The sequence below is a fragment of the Phocoena sinus genome, chromosome 9 (genome assembly GCF_008692025.1).
Source record: "Phocoena sinus isolate mPhoSin1 chromosome 9, mPhoSin1.pri, whole genome shotgun sequence".
Taxonomy (NCBI): domain Eukaryota; kingdom Metazoa; phylum Chordata; class Mammalia; order Artiodactyla; family Phocoenidae; genus Phocoena; species Phocoena sinus.
This window is the reverse complement of record NC_045771.1, coordinates 92,366,771-92,379,594: the sequence shown is the minus strand read 5'-3', so window position 1 is coordinate 92,379,594 and position 12,824 is coordinate 92,366,771. Positions and strand designations below refer to the sequence as shown.

Sequence of the window (12,824 nt, the reverse complement as noted above, 5' to 3'; positions counted from 1 at the left end):
GAGCTGTTAGAATCTGCTACCTTCTCTCCCCTTCACTCAAAATGCTCTCCCTTCCCCATCGCCTGACCCCGTGTTTTTTATTTTATTTTATTTTATTTTGAGATCCAGAGTTTTGCTTTATTAGACATCTGTGAAGACAGTTTGCAGATACAGTCAGATTGTGAATTGCTGCCAAGTTCTGTGAAGTTTGAATTTATAGTGAACAAGACCCCAGTGGCTGTTATTTTAGAATCTATTTCCATATTCCAAGCAGATGAGACATGTGATGTTTATGGCCAACAGCTTTCATACTAGTCATCCACTTCAGCCATTTCCCAGCATAAATATGCAGCTTAATCACAGCTACTTCATCTCTACAATGTGTGATTCGATCTTCAACTAATAATGCATTCTGACTCCTATTTATATAGGTGCATGCAGTTAACCAGACCTGGACTCTAACAGCTAAACTTGATCTAAATAGCATTCTAGGGGTAGGGCAGGCTCTGTAATCCGGACTCATCTTAGCCATCTGACCCCATGTTTTAATTTGTGTTCTTGCTGCTCACAGAACACCTCACCTTGTGATCTCTGCAGTGTCCACACGAGCTAACACATCCTTTCATGATCGGAAGGAGTGATAAACACGTTTCCCGTTGCTGCCTTCCTTTGGAGAAAATACCTGTTCTGTCTGCGTTATGCGGGGATGTGTAGGAGCTTCTAGGAGCTGTGATTCTTAAGGGGCTGTGAAGCAAGAAAGCATCAACCATTTGGAGAATCAGAAAATGCATATAAGGTGCAGAAGGAGTCCAAGTACCAATAACTGGCTTTCAGTGGAGCTGTTCTACACTTAGTCGTTCTACAAGTGGGTGCTAACCCAGAGACCGACCAGGCTGCCCAGAGCTGCAGGGTGGGACCATTAGAGGAGGTCTGGACCAACTGCGGTGGGGGGGGGTTTCAGCTGCAACCACAGGGCCCATCTTCTGTGTAGTACAGAACCCAAACCAGACATCCATAATCCCGTCTGGAAAGTGTCCTATTCTTCAGATGTGAGTACCAGGCTCTCTTAATTTTCTGTTCACATTTAGAGATTCAAAATAAGTGCTCAAACATGGATCTATTCTAGTCACAAAGACATGAGCAGAAAAGGAGGTAGTCTTAGCTGTAATTCTGAGTCACAAAAGAAATAAGAAAGTGTTCCCCACTTTCCCCACACAGTGGAAGTTATTTAAACCATCTGGATTCATTCCCCAGGATCAATAAGCTTCATAATTAAAATGCCAGTAGTAAGTGTAATTCACCCATGTCTTAGGGGGCACCCTGCTAATTTGCACGATTGCCAATTAATCGAGCTGTGTGTTATCGTCTAATTCAACATACTGAAGAACTATTTTTCTGGAATTCATTTACCATTAACAGGTCATCGTCTTGAATTTGGTAAGGCGGGGTGGGGAGAGGAAAGAGCATTAGCGATGGTTAGGACCTGCATTTCCTCAAAGATGTGATAAACTCTAATTTCTGGACATCTTGTTTACTTCATTTTAATGTGTGTGTGTGTGTGTGTGTGTGTGTGTGTGTGTGTGTGTGTGTTAATGTAAACCCATTCATCACAGTTCAGATATAGTTTTCACTCACAGAACAAAAAGCAGATTGACTAGACCTATGCTATCCAATATGGTAGCCACTAGCCACATGTGGACATTTTAAATCTAAATTAAATATAAGAATGTAAAATTTAAAGTTTGGTTCTGTTCCACTTGCACATTTCAAGTGTTCAGTAGCACATGTGACTAGTGGCTGCTGTATTGGACAGCACAGATATGGAACATTTTCATCACCAAAGAAAGTTCTGTTGGACAGTGCCTTACTAAGTGTTTCTGAAATGTTTATGATTTTATTTCAAGAACTTTTGTCACCTCCGTGTTTTTTACATGCTGGGGATTTGTCTGTTAATGGTATTTTTGTTTCTCTGTTTGCTTTCAGACATTGCCCTGGGACCTATGGACGGTAAGAGAACTAAGAACTCTGTATTTTGGTGTATCTGGATCGCTAGACATTTGGGAACCTTGTTATATTTTATTTCATCTGTGATGGAGAGAAGACCCAGATGTTTTTTGATGACAACGTAGTCCCCTAGAACAATCATCAGCTCCCTCATGATTTCTAAGCATTTACCTGCACATGGAAACAAAGGTGAGGAAAAGAATGTCAGTGCCAGACTCCTGGGTGAGCAGTAATTCAGTGTTTTGCCTTTTATGCATCCTCCTGTGATTATCGGTGGCCAGAGGAAAGTTTGTAGTGAAGGCGTGCTTATTTGTTATTGCTTATAGGATACACAAAAAGTATGGACGAGAAAATGTGAAGGACGAGCTACTCTACACAGGGAACCATTTTTTCATTATTATTTTCAATGAAGCTTATTAGTCAATGAGGATTTGAACCTCAGAGTCACACAGTCCTGGATTTGAGTCTAGACTCTAGTTCTTCCAACAATATGACTTTGAGCAACTTCTACTAAAACTCTTTAAGCCTCAGTTATTCTCATCTGTAAAATAAGGGTAATGACACCGACCTCAGAGGGTTGTGTGAGGATTAGAGATAGTATTTGTAGAATATTTAGCCCAATGTCTAGCATGTGTCAATACAAGGTAGATATTACTGCTCATGTTATGTATTCAGCTACTCTGATGTACAAGGATGAATACTTTCAGAATTTAGACTTCAGAATAAAACACAAACAGGCTGTTGTGGTGGTGACATCTGTGAAATTAAGAAAATGACTGCACCCACATAGAGCCTCACATCCCTTGGGGTAGGGCCATGGTCTGCCCCTTTCTTAGAGAAGCCCTTGGTCACGTGGTCTTAAGAAATCAACTTGAGTTCACATTTTCTTCTTTTTTAGTGGGACAGCAACAGGAAAGTTGGGTAGATTTAACTATTCATGAGCCTGGTCTTTTGAGGTGACATTGCTACTTTCTTCCCTTAAAAGAGAAAGATGACTGTCCCCTTCCCTTCCACAGGAGCTTAAAGCATCGTGGAAAGTTCTCAAGAGAAGAGCTAAAAAATGTTGAATGAAAACATCTTTTCTAGGGAGCTGGTTTTACTTGGATATTCGCAAAAAGGGATACATGGATTGACATTCAGAACACTGGAAAATTCTAGCCTCAACTTTGTGTTAATTTTTTTTAAAGATTAAGAGGACATCGCTAATTTTGGTTATTCCAATATTTCATATGTTTAGTTGGAGCTATTACACACCTTACCTTCCCTAGCTGGGAAGGGTATAGAGAGGATAAAAGTACCATCTAGAAGGAACACTGACTAATTCAGAGGACAGACCTGCTAGGAATGGTAATGATGACAAGATTGTAAGACGGAAGCTCCCTGGGCATAATAGCTGACATTTCTTGATCTTATCTCCTCAGTGTTATTTCTTTGTGTGCAGACAAGTCTCCTAGGTTGCGGGGAGAACAAGAGGAAAATCCTCCAGGCAGGCAGAGTGGTTAGTCTGTCGGATCATCTTCCATGCAAACACCACCTCAAAGGCAGAACCAAGGGCAGGATGAGTTTGGGAAAGATTTTATTCTGACACCGTATCAGAGCACACGATGCTGTGTGATTCTGTGGCTGCTCATCCTTGATCTTGCTCTGGTGTCCTCAGGCTTGCTTCTTCATTTGAAACTTTTCATTTCAGAGTCTGCTAAAGCAAAAGTCATGTAATAGCCATAAAACGTCCTTGTAAATGACAGAGGCATTTTTCATGTTTCAGTTGTGTAGTCTTAGCAATAGTGGAATAAAACTCATTCCTATTATAAAACAAGTTGCAAAACTTAATATCAAACCAATAAAAGCCCAAGTCTTCAGCAGTATGTTGACTCTGGACAGCCTGGGATTTTAATGTGCTACGGAATTTTCGTCTCTTGCCTTATGATTATGCTTATTTCTTCTTCTTTTTTTTTTTACTCATATAGACAAGCACTGATCTGGTACAACCGGTAGGTAAATATCCAGAAAATTCTGGATTTTTTTGGTATTTAGTATGCATTGTATATGTGGTATATTATCTAGAATGAGCTTTTTTTTTTTCTCATGGCATTGTTAGTCACAGATTTAGCCTTAAACCATTTAATTTAAATACTTTCTAGCTTTGTGTAACTGGTGCTACCCTACTGAAGAGCTTTGTGTTTTTCATCAGATCTTACCATGATCTATTTCATCTTATGTTTTTTTTTTTTCCTTTGCTTTTCTGCACACTCTAAAGACTGATTCTTCAAAAAGTCTTTCGCTGTGTAATCTGATCATGGAGGAACCCCCAGACAGTGGGTTGACCGAAGAAATTCAAAGATCTCAGATTGATTTAGGTGCAATTATTTGGGGCCCTGATGCTAGTACAGACAGTGTCAGCCAGGAAATTACCCAAGGTGGGTCGCAGGAAGACTCTGCATGTCTCTCCAAAGCAGAGCAGGAACTGGGATTTTCCACCGGAATACTTCCTGCTGCTGGCTGGCACACTGTAGCTGGACAGGGTGAGCATGTTCTGGGGCCAGCCGCTCCATGTGAAGAAGAACAAATGCCCCCAAATCCCATGCCTGGTGCTGCTTGTTTGGAGATGGAGCATCCTTGCGATCTACCTGACTCAGAGATACCAGCCATGGAAACTGGTGGCCTGGTCAAAGAAAGTCAAGAAGATGTTAAAAAGTCAGAAGAAGAAGAAGGAAAACAGAAGATAGAAGATTCTGTCTGGGCAGGTGTGGAGACATATGAAAAGGTAGAGGCTGGAGCTACTGGTGTCAAGGCCCTAGAAGGGACGGAGGAATTTGAAGAGAGAGGATGTACGGGAAACAGAGTAGTAGATCTTTTTAAGACAGTAGGAAAGCAAGACCAGGAGACCTTAAAAAGCAATGAAGAGGGAACCAGGAAAGATCTAAGTGCTGGGTATAAGGAAAGTGTAAAGACCAATGAAAAGTATCTTGAGAAAACTGACATATTAGAAAAAGACGTGGAAAGTGTAGACAGAGCAGATGAGTTGAGTGACAGAGACCAAGGGCTAGATGAAGGGATTCAAGTAGTAATAAATAATTGTGAAATTATAGAGGGATCTGGAGCTAACCCTGCCAATCACACAGATATTTTGAATCTGCCTCTCCATACTGACTCTGTGTCTAATCCTGAAGATGCCAGCACAGAGGAATGGTTCTTAGCTGGAAAAAACATAAAGAGAAATTTAATCGACCCTCTTAACCATGATAAAATGTATCACTCAGCACAGGGCAGTGCATATGCTGAAGAGATGCAGTGTGAGGCTGTGTTACATGCGCCTGGAAGTAACAGAGATGGAAATCAGTCTGTTGTTTTATCGATAAAACGTGAAGCAGCAGCTCAGTCTAGGACAGATCTTAATTATGCTCTGGGAACTAATGCAAACAGAAGAGATTGGTGTTTGTGTAAGGCTGAAGATTCATTAATAGAGGAACCTGAAAGTACAGTGACTGGGAACTGTAGCCATACCATTAACTTGCCAAAAATTGCAAAACCAGACTCTTGGGGGACAGATCCAGGTCAAATCTGGCAGCCAAGCTTGGATTCAGCAGTGAATAATACGGATATATTGGAATTCTCTGGTATACCAGTTGGCCAAGCAAGTGGATTTGCCAGTTACCTTGATTCTATTAACCACTGGTCTATCAGAGATATGGGAGGCTTAGATAATTGCTGGGAACATTTAGACACAGTTGGGAGCAAGAAAGGGCTGGAGATGGACTTACTAGCAGAGGTATGTGGGGAACAGACTCAAGAGATAGCTAGACCATTGGTTGTGGGAACCTGCCAGAATGTTAGCACCGAGAGTTCCACTAGTCCCCAAGACAATGACACCAACAACTCAGATTTATCTGAAGATGAAATTGCTAACCAGAGATATGGATTGTTGTACCAAGAAATAGAGGCTGATAAAGAAGAGGTACTTACCCCAGTATGTAGTATAGACTAGCCAAAGACTTCTGTAGGTTCTGTTTTTCCTAATGTTTCTCACCGACTTCATCATCCATCACTATCTTCTCCAAGATCTGCTCATCTCCTTGACAGATTGTCATGTACCTCCTGAAATCTGTGCAAACCAAACACAAAATAGGTTGACAAAACAAACAAAAATCCCCCGGAACAACAACACAAAAAGCAGAATGGTGGTGTTGGAAACTAATGAGTGTCTACTTTACCATCCTATTTACTGTATTTATTCTTTCTACTTTCATTTTTATTGTTCAAGCACTAAAATATATAAAACAGACAGGTTTACTGTTCCCAAAGTGATACCACCCCAGTAAAAACACATGAAATGTTTCTACCCAGGCCCATGGAAGCTATAAAATCTCCTAATAGCTGTTCATCAAAATGATGTATTTAGAGAAATACTGGAAATGCTTCCAGATTCTATAGATGGCTAAAAAAAACGAGCTATTTAACCACTCATGGCTCTTGTCTGGAATCATGTTCTCATTATTGAGAAAGTGGGCTTTGGTTAACCCTGAGCCATATACCAGCAATAATTGTAAAAATAATGTTGTTCTTTTTTTTGTCAGCCTATTTAAAATAATACAATGTGGCCTTTTCCATTTCCTAAGCCTTTGCATGCACAGAAGCCTTTTGTATTATTTTAAAATTTGCAGTGGTCCTTACTTTCCCACTTGTCTAATAGACATTTACCAATCCTACAAAAGTAATGAAAAAAATAACGTACTCTGATTCCCATTTCTGTTTAGGCTTCCGGAGGTCCATTTAATGGATTCACCCAGGTAAGAAATCAATTTGCTGGCAAAATCCATCTGTTGAGAATGATGCGGGTCTGAAAATGTAGACCTCTGCTTGCTGGGATAGCATAATGTTTAAGTACGTCAGCATAAAATTTGAGCCCACTTCTTGTGAATTCAGTAATGGAGACAGTAATAGGAGCAATGTTGCAGGGCTGTTGTGAGGATTAAATGAAATGTGAACGTAGAGTTTTAGCCCAGCAGCCTAGCACATACTAAGTGCTCCTTGACTCTAGTTAGCTATTGTTAACATGATTAGCTCTACCACGGAATTCTGATGATGCCTCCACTAGAAATTAGAAGTTGTCTTTATCTGAGAGATCTCCTAGGTTCAGCTGTTGGAAAAGAGGAGATAGGATTGTTTTGAACTAATGAGATGGATCTTTAGACAATATAAGAGATTTTTAGGAGCCTCCTTCTAAATATTTATCTAAGAGTCGTACTACGCGGAACCTTATTTCTTCAGTGGTTCTTCAGGAAGGAGCCACTGGAAGATCAGAAACTGTAGGTTGGCTCTGGCCAATAAGACGTGCCACACAGTGGACTGTCCCATTCACTGTATATGTCCCAACAGATGGACGGTGTAACCCATGTGAAAGGCAGGCCACGTGGCTGTCAAGTTCATGGAATAAGTTCTGAAAACCTCTTCAAGGGAGACTTCAAATATCTGCTTGTCTGTGATGAGTGCTTTGTCTCAGAATATTAGACATGAACAATTTTGAATTTTAACATTCAGAATTTCTCCATTTAAAAGTTTGACTGCTTTCCCCCATGTTACCTATTAAAAAGAGAAAACCCACTGACTCGCACACCTACACCCAAATACAGATAACACACAAACGCACAGAGAGATGGTAACATGTCTCTTCCATAGAAAAGAACTCCTTTGAAAGATCGGGTCATGAGAATTCATTTCTTATTTTTTAAGTTTGTATTTATCACTTATAAATGCACATAGTTTAAAGAGTAACAACATTTTATAAGGTTTTTTTTTTTAATTTAAAAACTTCAGACCATCTTACATCCCCTGATTTCCTGCTTCTTAGAGGAAAATACTTTCACACCTTGTAGCAGATTCTCTGATTTCACCCCCATATGTGTGCATGTCTTTCTTCTAATGCTCCTTCTTGATTCCGAAGCATTAGCTATGGACTGATCTCTCTGGAAGATGAGGACTTAAAGCGCTTTCAACCTGCTGTGGCCACAGTTCACATCTGTCTCTGCTTCCCGTCCTTCCACTGATGTCATAGCCAGCCAGCCAATCAGTGGTGGTATTATCACGATGCTATAGACGCTCTTAGTGCTCAAGTCGTGAAGTTTACATTTCCGTTTATGCCAACGTTTTGTTTTCCTTTGAGGAAATAATTGTAGGGTCTTGTTTGTTAGCATGTTGGTTTGTTTGCTTAGTTTTCTAGGTACTTATTACTGATTCAACCCCATACTCTGTAGTTACAGAAATCTCCTCTCGTTTTGTTTAAAACATTAAACATTCTTTAAGTTTCATCCTCCTGAAGGTTGAAGCTCTCCTTCTGGATGGCTCCAGTCTGACCTGGGGATTCCATGGCTACGACTTGCTGCTACGGCTATTATCACAGGGTCTCCCATCACGTCTACTGTGGGGATTGCCTTACCTGTCTTCTGTCCATCCACTCTTTTCAGGACACAAATTGTCCTCATTTGGGGCTAAATTTCTTCATTTGGGTAGAGCACATCCTCCAGTAGCTTGCTGAGAAAGGTGTGCACAAGAAGCATGTATTTGTGACCTTCTCTGTTTGAAAATAATTTTGCTCCCATGTACATAATGGACTGTAAGTTTGGATATTATATTACAAGTTGTAAACTGTTATCCTTTAGAATTTTGGAGCCATTGCTCCACCCGATTCTACCTCCTAGCCTTGCCACTGAGAAATTGTCATTTTGATTCTTGATCTTTTGTAAGAAACCCTCTCTCTTTCTCTCTCTCTCTCTCTCTGCCCCCTTATGTACCCCTCCCACCTTCTTTTTCTCTTTCTCTGTGGAAGTCTGTGTAATCTTTATACCCCAGTGATTCTAGGATTTTACAATGATGTACTGTGTTCTGAGTCTATTTTCATACATTGTACTGGGCCCTTGTAATCTAACGACTGTGTGTCTTTCAGTTTGGGGAAATTTTTCTTACTGATGATTTCTTTTGCTTTCTTTTGTTTTCTCATTCTGTAACCCTTCTCTTTTTCATATGCTGGCTTCTTGAGCTTGTCTTCTAATTAATTCTTTTTCTTTGCTTTACCCTTTTCTCTTTCTCTGCTTTCCGACTCTTCCAACAGATTTTTCACTTCTATATATATTTTTAATTTCCAAGAGCTCTTTTTGTTTACTGAATATTTGGTTTTTAATAACAACATCCTCTTCTTGTGTCATGAATACAGCATCTTCCATTATATTTCCAAGTGTATTAATAATAATAATTTTCAAAGGTCTTTTCCCCCCTGTAAAGTCTTTGTTTCTCCCACTTTTTTAAACCTATTCGGTCTCCCTTTAATATTTGAAACTTTTCTTAAATGTTTGTTAATCTTGGCTGTCTTCTCATATTTAATAAGAGGGGGACACTGAAAAGCTGAGAAACTTGTACAAGTAGGTAGAGCTCATTGACTATGGGTATTGTTGTAGGATTCTGTTGTAGGATTATCTTTCCTGTTGAGGAATTCCTAGTGTCAGATTCTTTAGGCTTTTTTTTTTTTTCTTGAGCTGGTCATATTTCCCTGGGAAGACTCTTCTGGTCTCCTGTCTGGATATGTGCAGGGGTGCAGGGGTACAAGCCTGGCTGCCAGTGTAATGGGAGTTGAATGGGGAAGAAGTTGGGAGAGGAGGAGCCCATGTCTAAATATTTATTATGTAAATTTTCATTTCATTCTGCTGCTTTCCTAACATGCCTGTGTGTCCCCCAGTCCAGAGACCCTCTGTTTCAGCCTCTGAAAATCTCAAGTCGGGGGTGGAAAGGGTATTGCTTGGTTTTCAGGTAGATGAGAGTGTCTCCAGGTCCAAGTACTTTTTAATAGACTTCCAACCAGTTCCTCTGTCTTTAGCAGCATCCTAACTTCCATTTCCTGTGGTCCCCATCTTTCTAATTCTTGATCCATTGGGATTTATGAGTAATAAATTGGCTTGCTTTTTGGCATTTCTTACATCAACTTAAGGTACAGTTGTTTTTGGTTCCCCAAGTTACCTACTGTTCATTCATTTGCTTTTCAGTTTCAGAATTTTATTGATGTTGTTTTTGTTCCCATTCTTTTTACCCTTATGGGTTTATGCCTTTAAAAATTAATTTTCTTATTGTTATTTAGTTTGGATTCTGGAGGTAATTGCCTGTGTTCGATCCACCATCTTTAACCTGATGTCACTGGCTCATCTTTTCTGTTGGGGAACCGTTGATGTTTAATTCTTTTGGGATTTTTTTGGTCAGATTACCCAGGAAAGATTCTTTCAGTCTCCTGTTTGGAGGCTATAAGTCTGGCTACCTGATGAAGATTCTCCTAGAGATCACTGTTCCCTGAGATTTCCTCCACCTTGATTTTTTTAGGATTCGTATCTTGAATGAATATACTGTATACAGTTTTTAAGTTATGGCTCATAATTAACTCATAGAAGTCACACTTCAGTGAAATAGTAAGATTAAGGTTCCAACATTTTAAAACGTTTAAATTTGTAGCTTAGATCCATTAAATTCTAACTTGATGTTGATGTCCAGAGGAGAAGCTGCAGACCAAAGATGCCTCTGAAGACACTGCCCTTTACATAATGTCTCTCATCAGATCGTTGAATTCTGCTAGCTCAGGTTTCTATTTAGAATAACTGCTGGCAAAAAATTATCTCTGCATGTTTTGCTTTTCTGATTTAAAATAAAAAGAGACTAAAAAAACTTTATAATGTATTTGTTGACACAGTTCATGCGAGCTAATTTATATGATACCTTTGTTGTTTTTTTTTTGGCAAATTACCTGAAACCCTAATAATTTTGAATATTCTACTTTATTCCCAATTTTCAGCCACAGGACACTACATTATTCACAATGCAGACAGACCAGAATATGATCTGTAACTTGGTAAGCTGATTTTGGTTTGTGTTTTGGGGATGTTGTTAGTTACCACCAAATGATCCAAGGTTGATCTTTGTAGGTTATTTAGAGCTTGAAATCCAGAGTGTGGTTTCTGTAGCCCCCTCTTTTCTAGAAAATGAGAAGGAGAGCTTCTGAAAAATCTCAGTGTGACTTTGAATGTGGTTACTTCTATTTATAAAGGCACAGTGATCCCAGCAAAAATCAGTCTCTTAATTACGGGCTTCAGTGGAACACAGTCTATCCATCAAGGACATGGGTGTTTCTTTTTTTTTTTTAATTAAAAAAGTAAATTTATTTATCTGGCTGTGTTGGGTCTTCATTGCTGCGCGCGGGCTTTCTCTAGTTGCGGTGAGCGGGTGCTACTCTTCGTTGCGGTGTGCGGGCTTCTCATTGCGGTGGCTTCTCTTGTTGCGGAGCACAGGCTCTAGACACGCGGGCTCAGTAGTTGTGGCTCGCGGGCTTTAGAGCGCAGGCTCAGTAGTTGTGGCGCACAGGCTTAGTTGCTCCCCAGCATGTGGGATCTTCCCAGACCAGGGAACGAACCTGTACATGGGTGTTTCTGAGTGACTGTACCTTATGCTTCGGGACTGACGATGAAATTGCCTCGAGAATTCATGCTTGAAAGTAGATCCTTGCTTTTCCTTGAACCTGAAGCTACCTCATTTCTCACGTCCTCCCTTCATTTTGTGAGTTGTAGAAGGAAGTAATGCACAGTAGAGGTAGGATTCCTACTTTGCTGTCAAATGAGATGAGAGAATAGCTTAGCTGGGGAGTGAGGAGGCAGAAGGGTAACTCTGGGGGTTAGAGGAGATTCTTACAAACTCAGTTATCATGGGAAACGTTTTTAGCAGCAGCTTACTCGTAAAGTTGAATGAAGAGACCTTGAGTGACACCACTGAGAGCTTCCCAGTGCTACACTACAGAGGATTTGGGCCCTTTGAGGATTAGTTCACGGTTATGTGTAGCACACTGCTTTTCCCATGGGAGTGGAATAGGATTATCCCAGCTTCTGGCTTTCATTTGGGAAACTTAGAATTGGGTTTAAGGAGAAGGAATTTTTCCCTTCAGATGATTTCACTTCTAAGTAAGGATTTCTGCTCCAGGAAGTTTGGAGCTTCCAAACTAATTTGATATTTTTCAAAGGCAAGTGTTTCTCTAGCACCTTGTCCGGAGGTGGTTGTATTTTTGCCTTTTGGGTAACCAGATAAAAAGGTGGAGCCTGTGAGGCCTGCAAATAAAGATTTAAATGTTTAAAATTCAGATTATATTGATGTTAATAATGGAGCCAGAGAGACCTCCATTTCATGGTCATTGGTGGTTTTCAGTCTGGGGTGCTGATGGAGTAAAGGTTATATTGGTGCTGGAGGATGAGATTTTTAATTATCAGTTGAGAATGGGTTAAGAAAAACGGAGGGACCCTGGTATAAACGAAAAGGCAATGCGTCGTCATTAAATTCACATCTATTACTGTTGCAAATTCCTGGCACAGAATCCAGTGGTTTTTAAGTTTCTCTGAACATCTCTCTACCACCTACAGCTGGTTCTAGGAGCTTCCATTGCCTGCCCTCCCCTTCTCTTTATATGTGTTCTCTGAAGCAGACTTCTTGCACCTTCTTTCCATTGGGGAACTTAGCTTCGTCATTCCCAGCATTGTAGATGCTGCTAGGGTTGCCCTGTGGGGAACTAGGAATCACAGTGACCCTCTCCCACTGAGCTGTGATTATATGGGATCTTCCCGGGAGCAGGGCAGTGTCCCAACATGGGTTCATTGACTGATCTGAGCAAGGTGGAGGCTGCAGTTGGTAGTCAACTGCACATCTCCACAGTCTGTATCTTATGCCCCCATGGGACATCCCTTGTGTACAAGTTTAAACCTTTTTGAATCTGCAGACCCTGCCCTGGGCTCAGGGTTGCCTCCATGACCCTTTGAAGTTCTCACTAAATT

The 12,824-nt window shown here is 40.4% G+C and overlaps 1 protein-coding gene across 3 annotated transcripts in view; it reads left to right on the top strand.

The window, feature by feature from the left end:
• The window catches only part of AMPH (amphiphysin), a 192,533-nt gene that overhangs the window by 152,087 nt on the left and 27,622 nt on the right, over positions 1 to 12,824 (top strand). For 2 of the 3 annotated variants that reach the window (XM_032642629.1, XM_032642628.1), the window contains exons 13-16: positions 1,963 to 1,986; positions 3,951 to 3,974; positions 6,738 to 6,770; positions 10,808 to 10,864. In XM_032642629.1, the coding sequence (XP_032498520.1) occupies positions 1,963 to 1,986; positions 3,951 to 3,974; positions 6,738 to 6,770; positions 10,808 to 10,864 (138 nt within the window). The remainder of the gene's footprint in view (positions 1 to 1,962; positions 1,987 to 3,950; positions 3,975 to 6,737; positions 6,771 to 10,807; positions 10,865 to 12,824) is intronic. The other variant, XM_032642627.1, reaches the window with a different exon arrangement.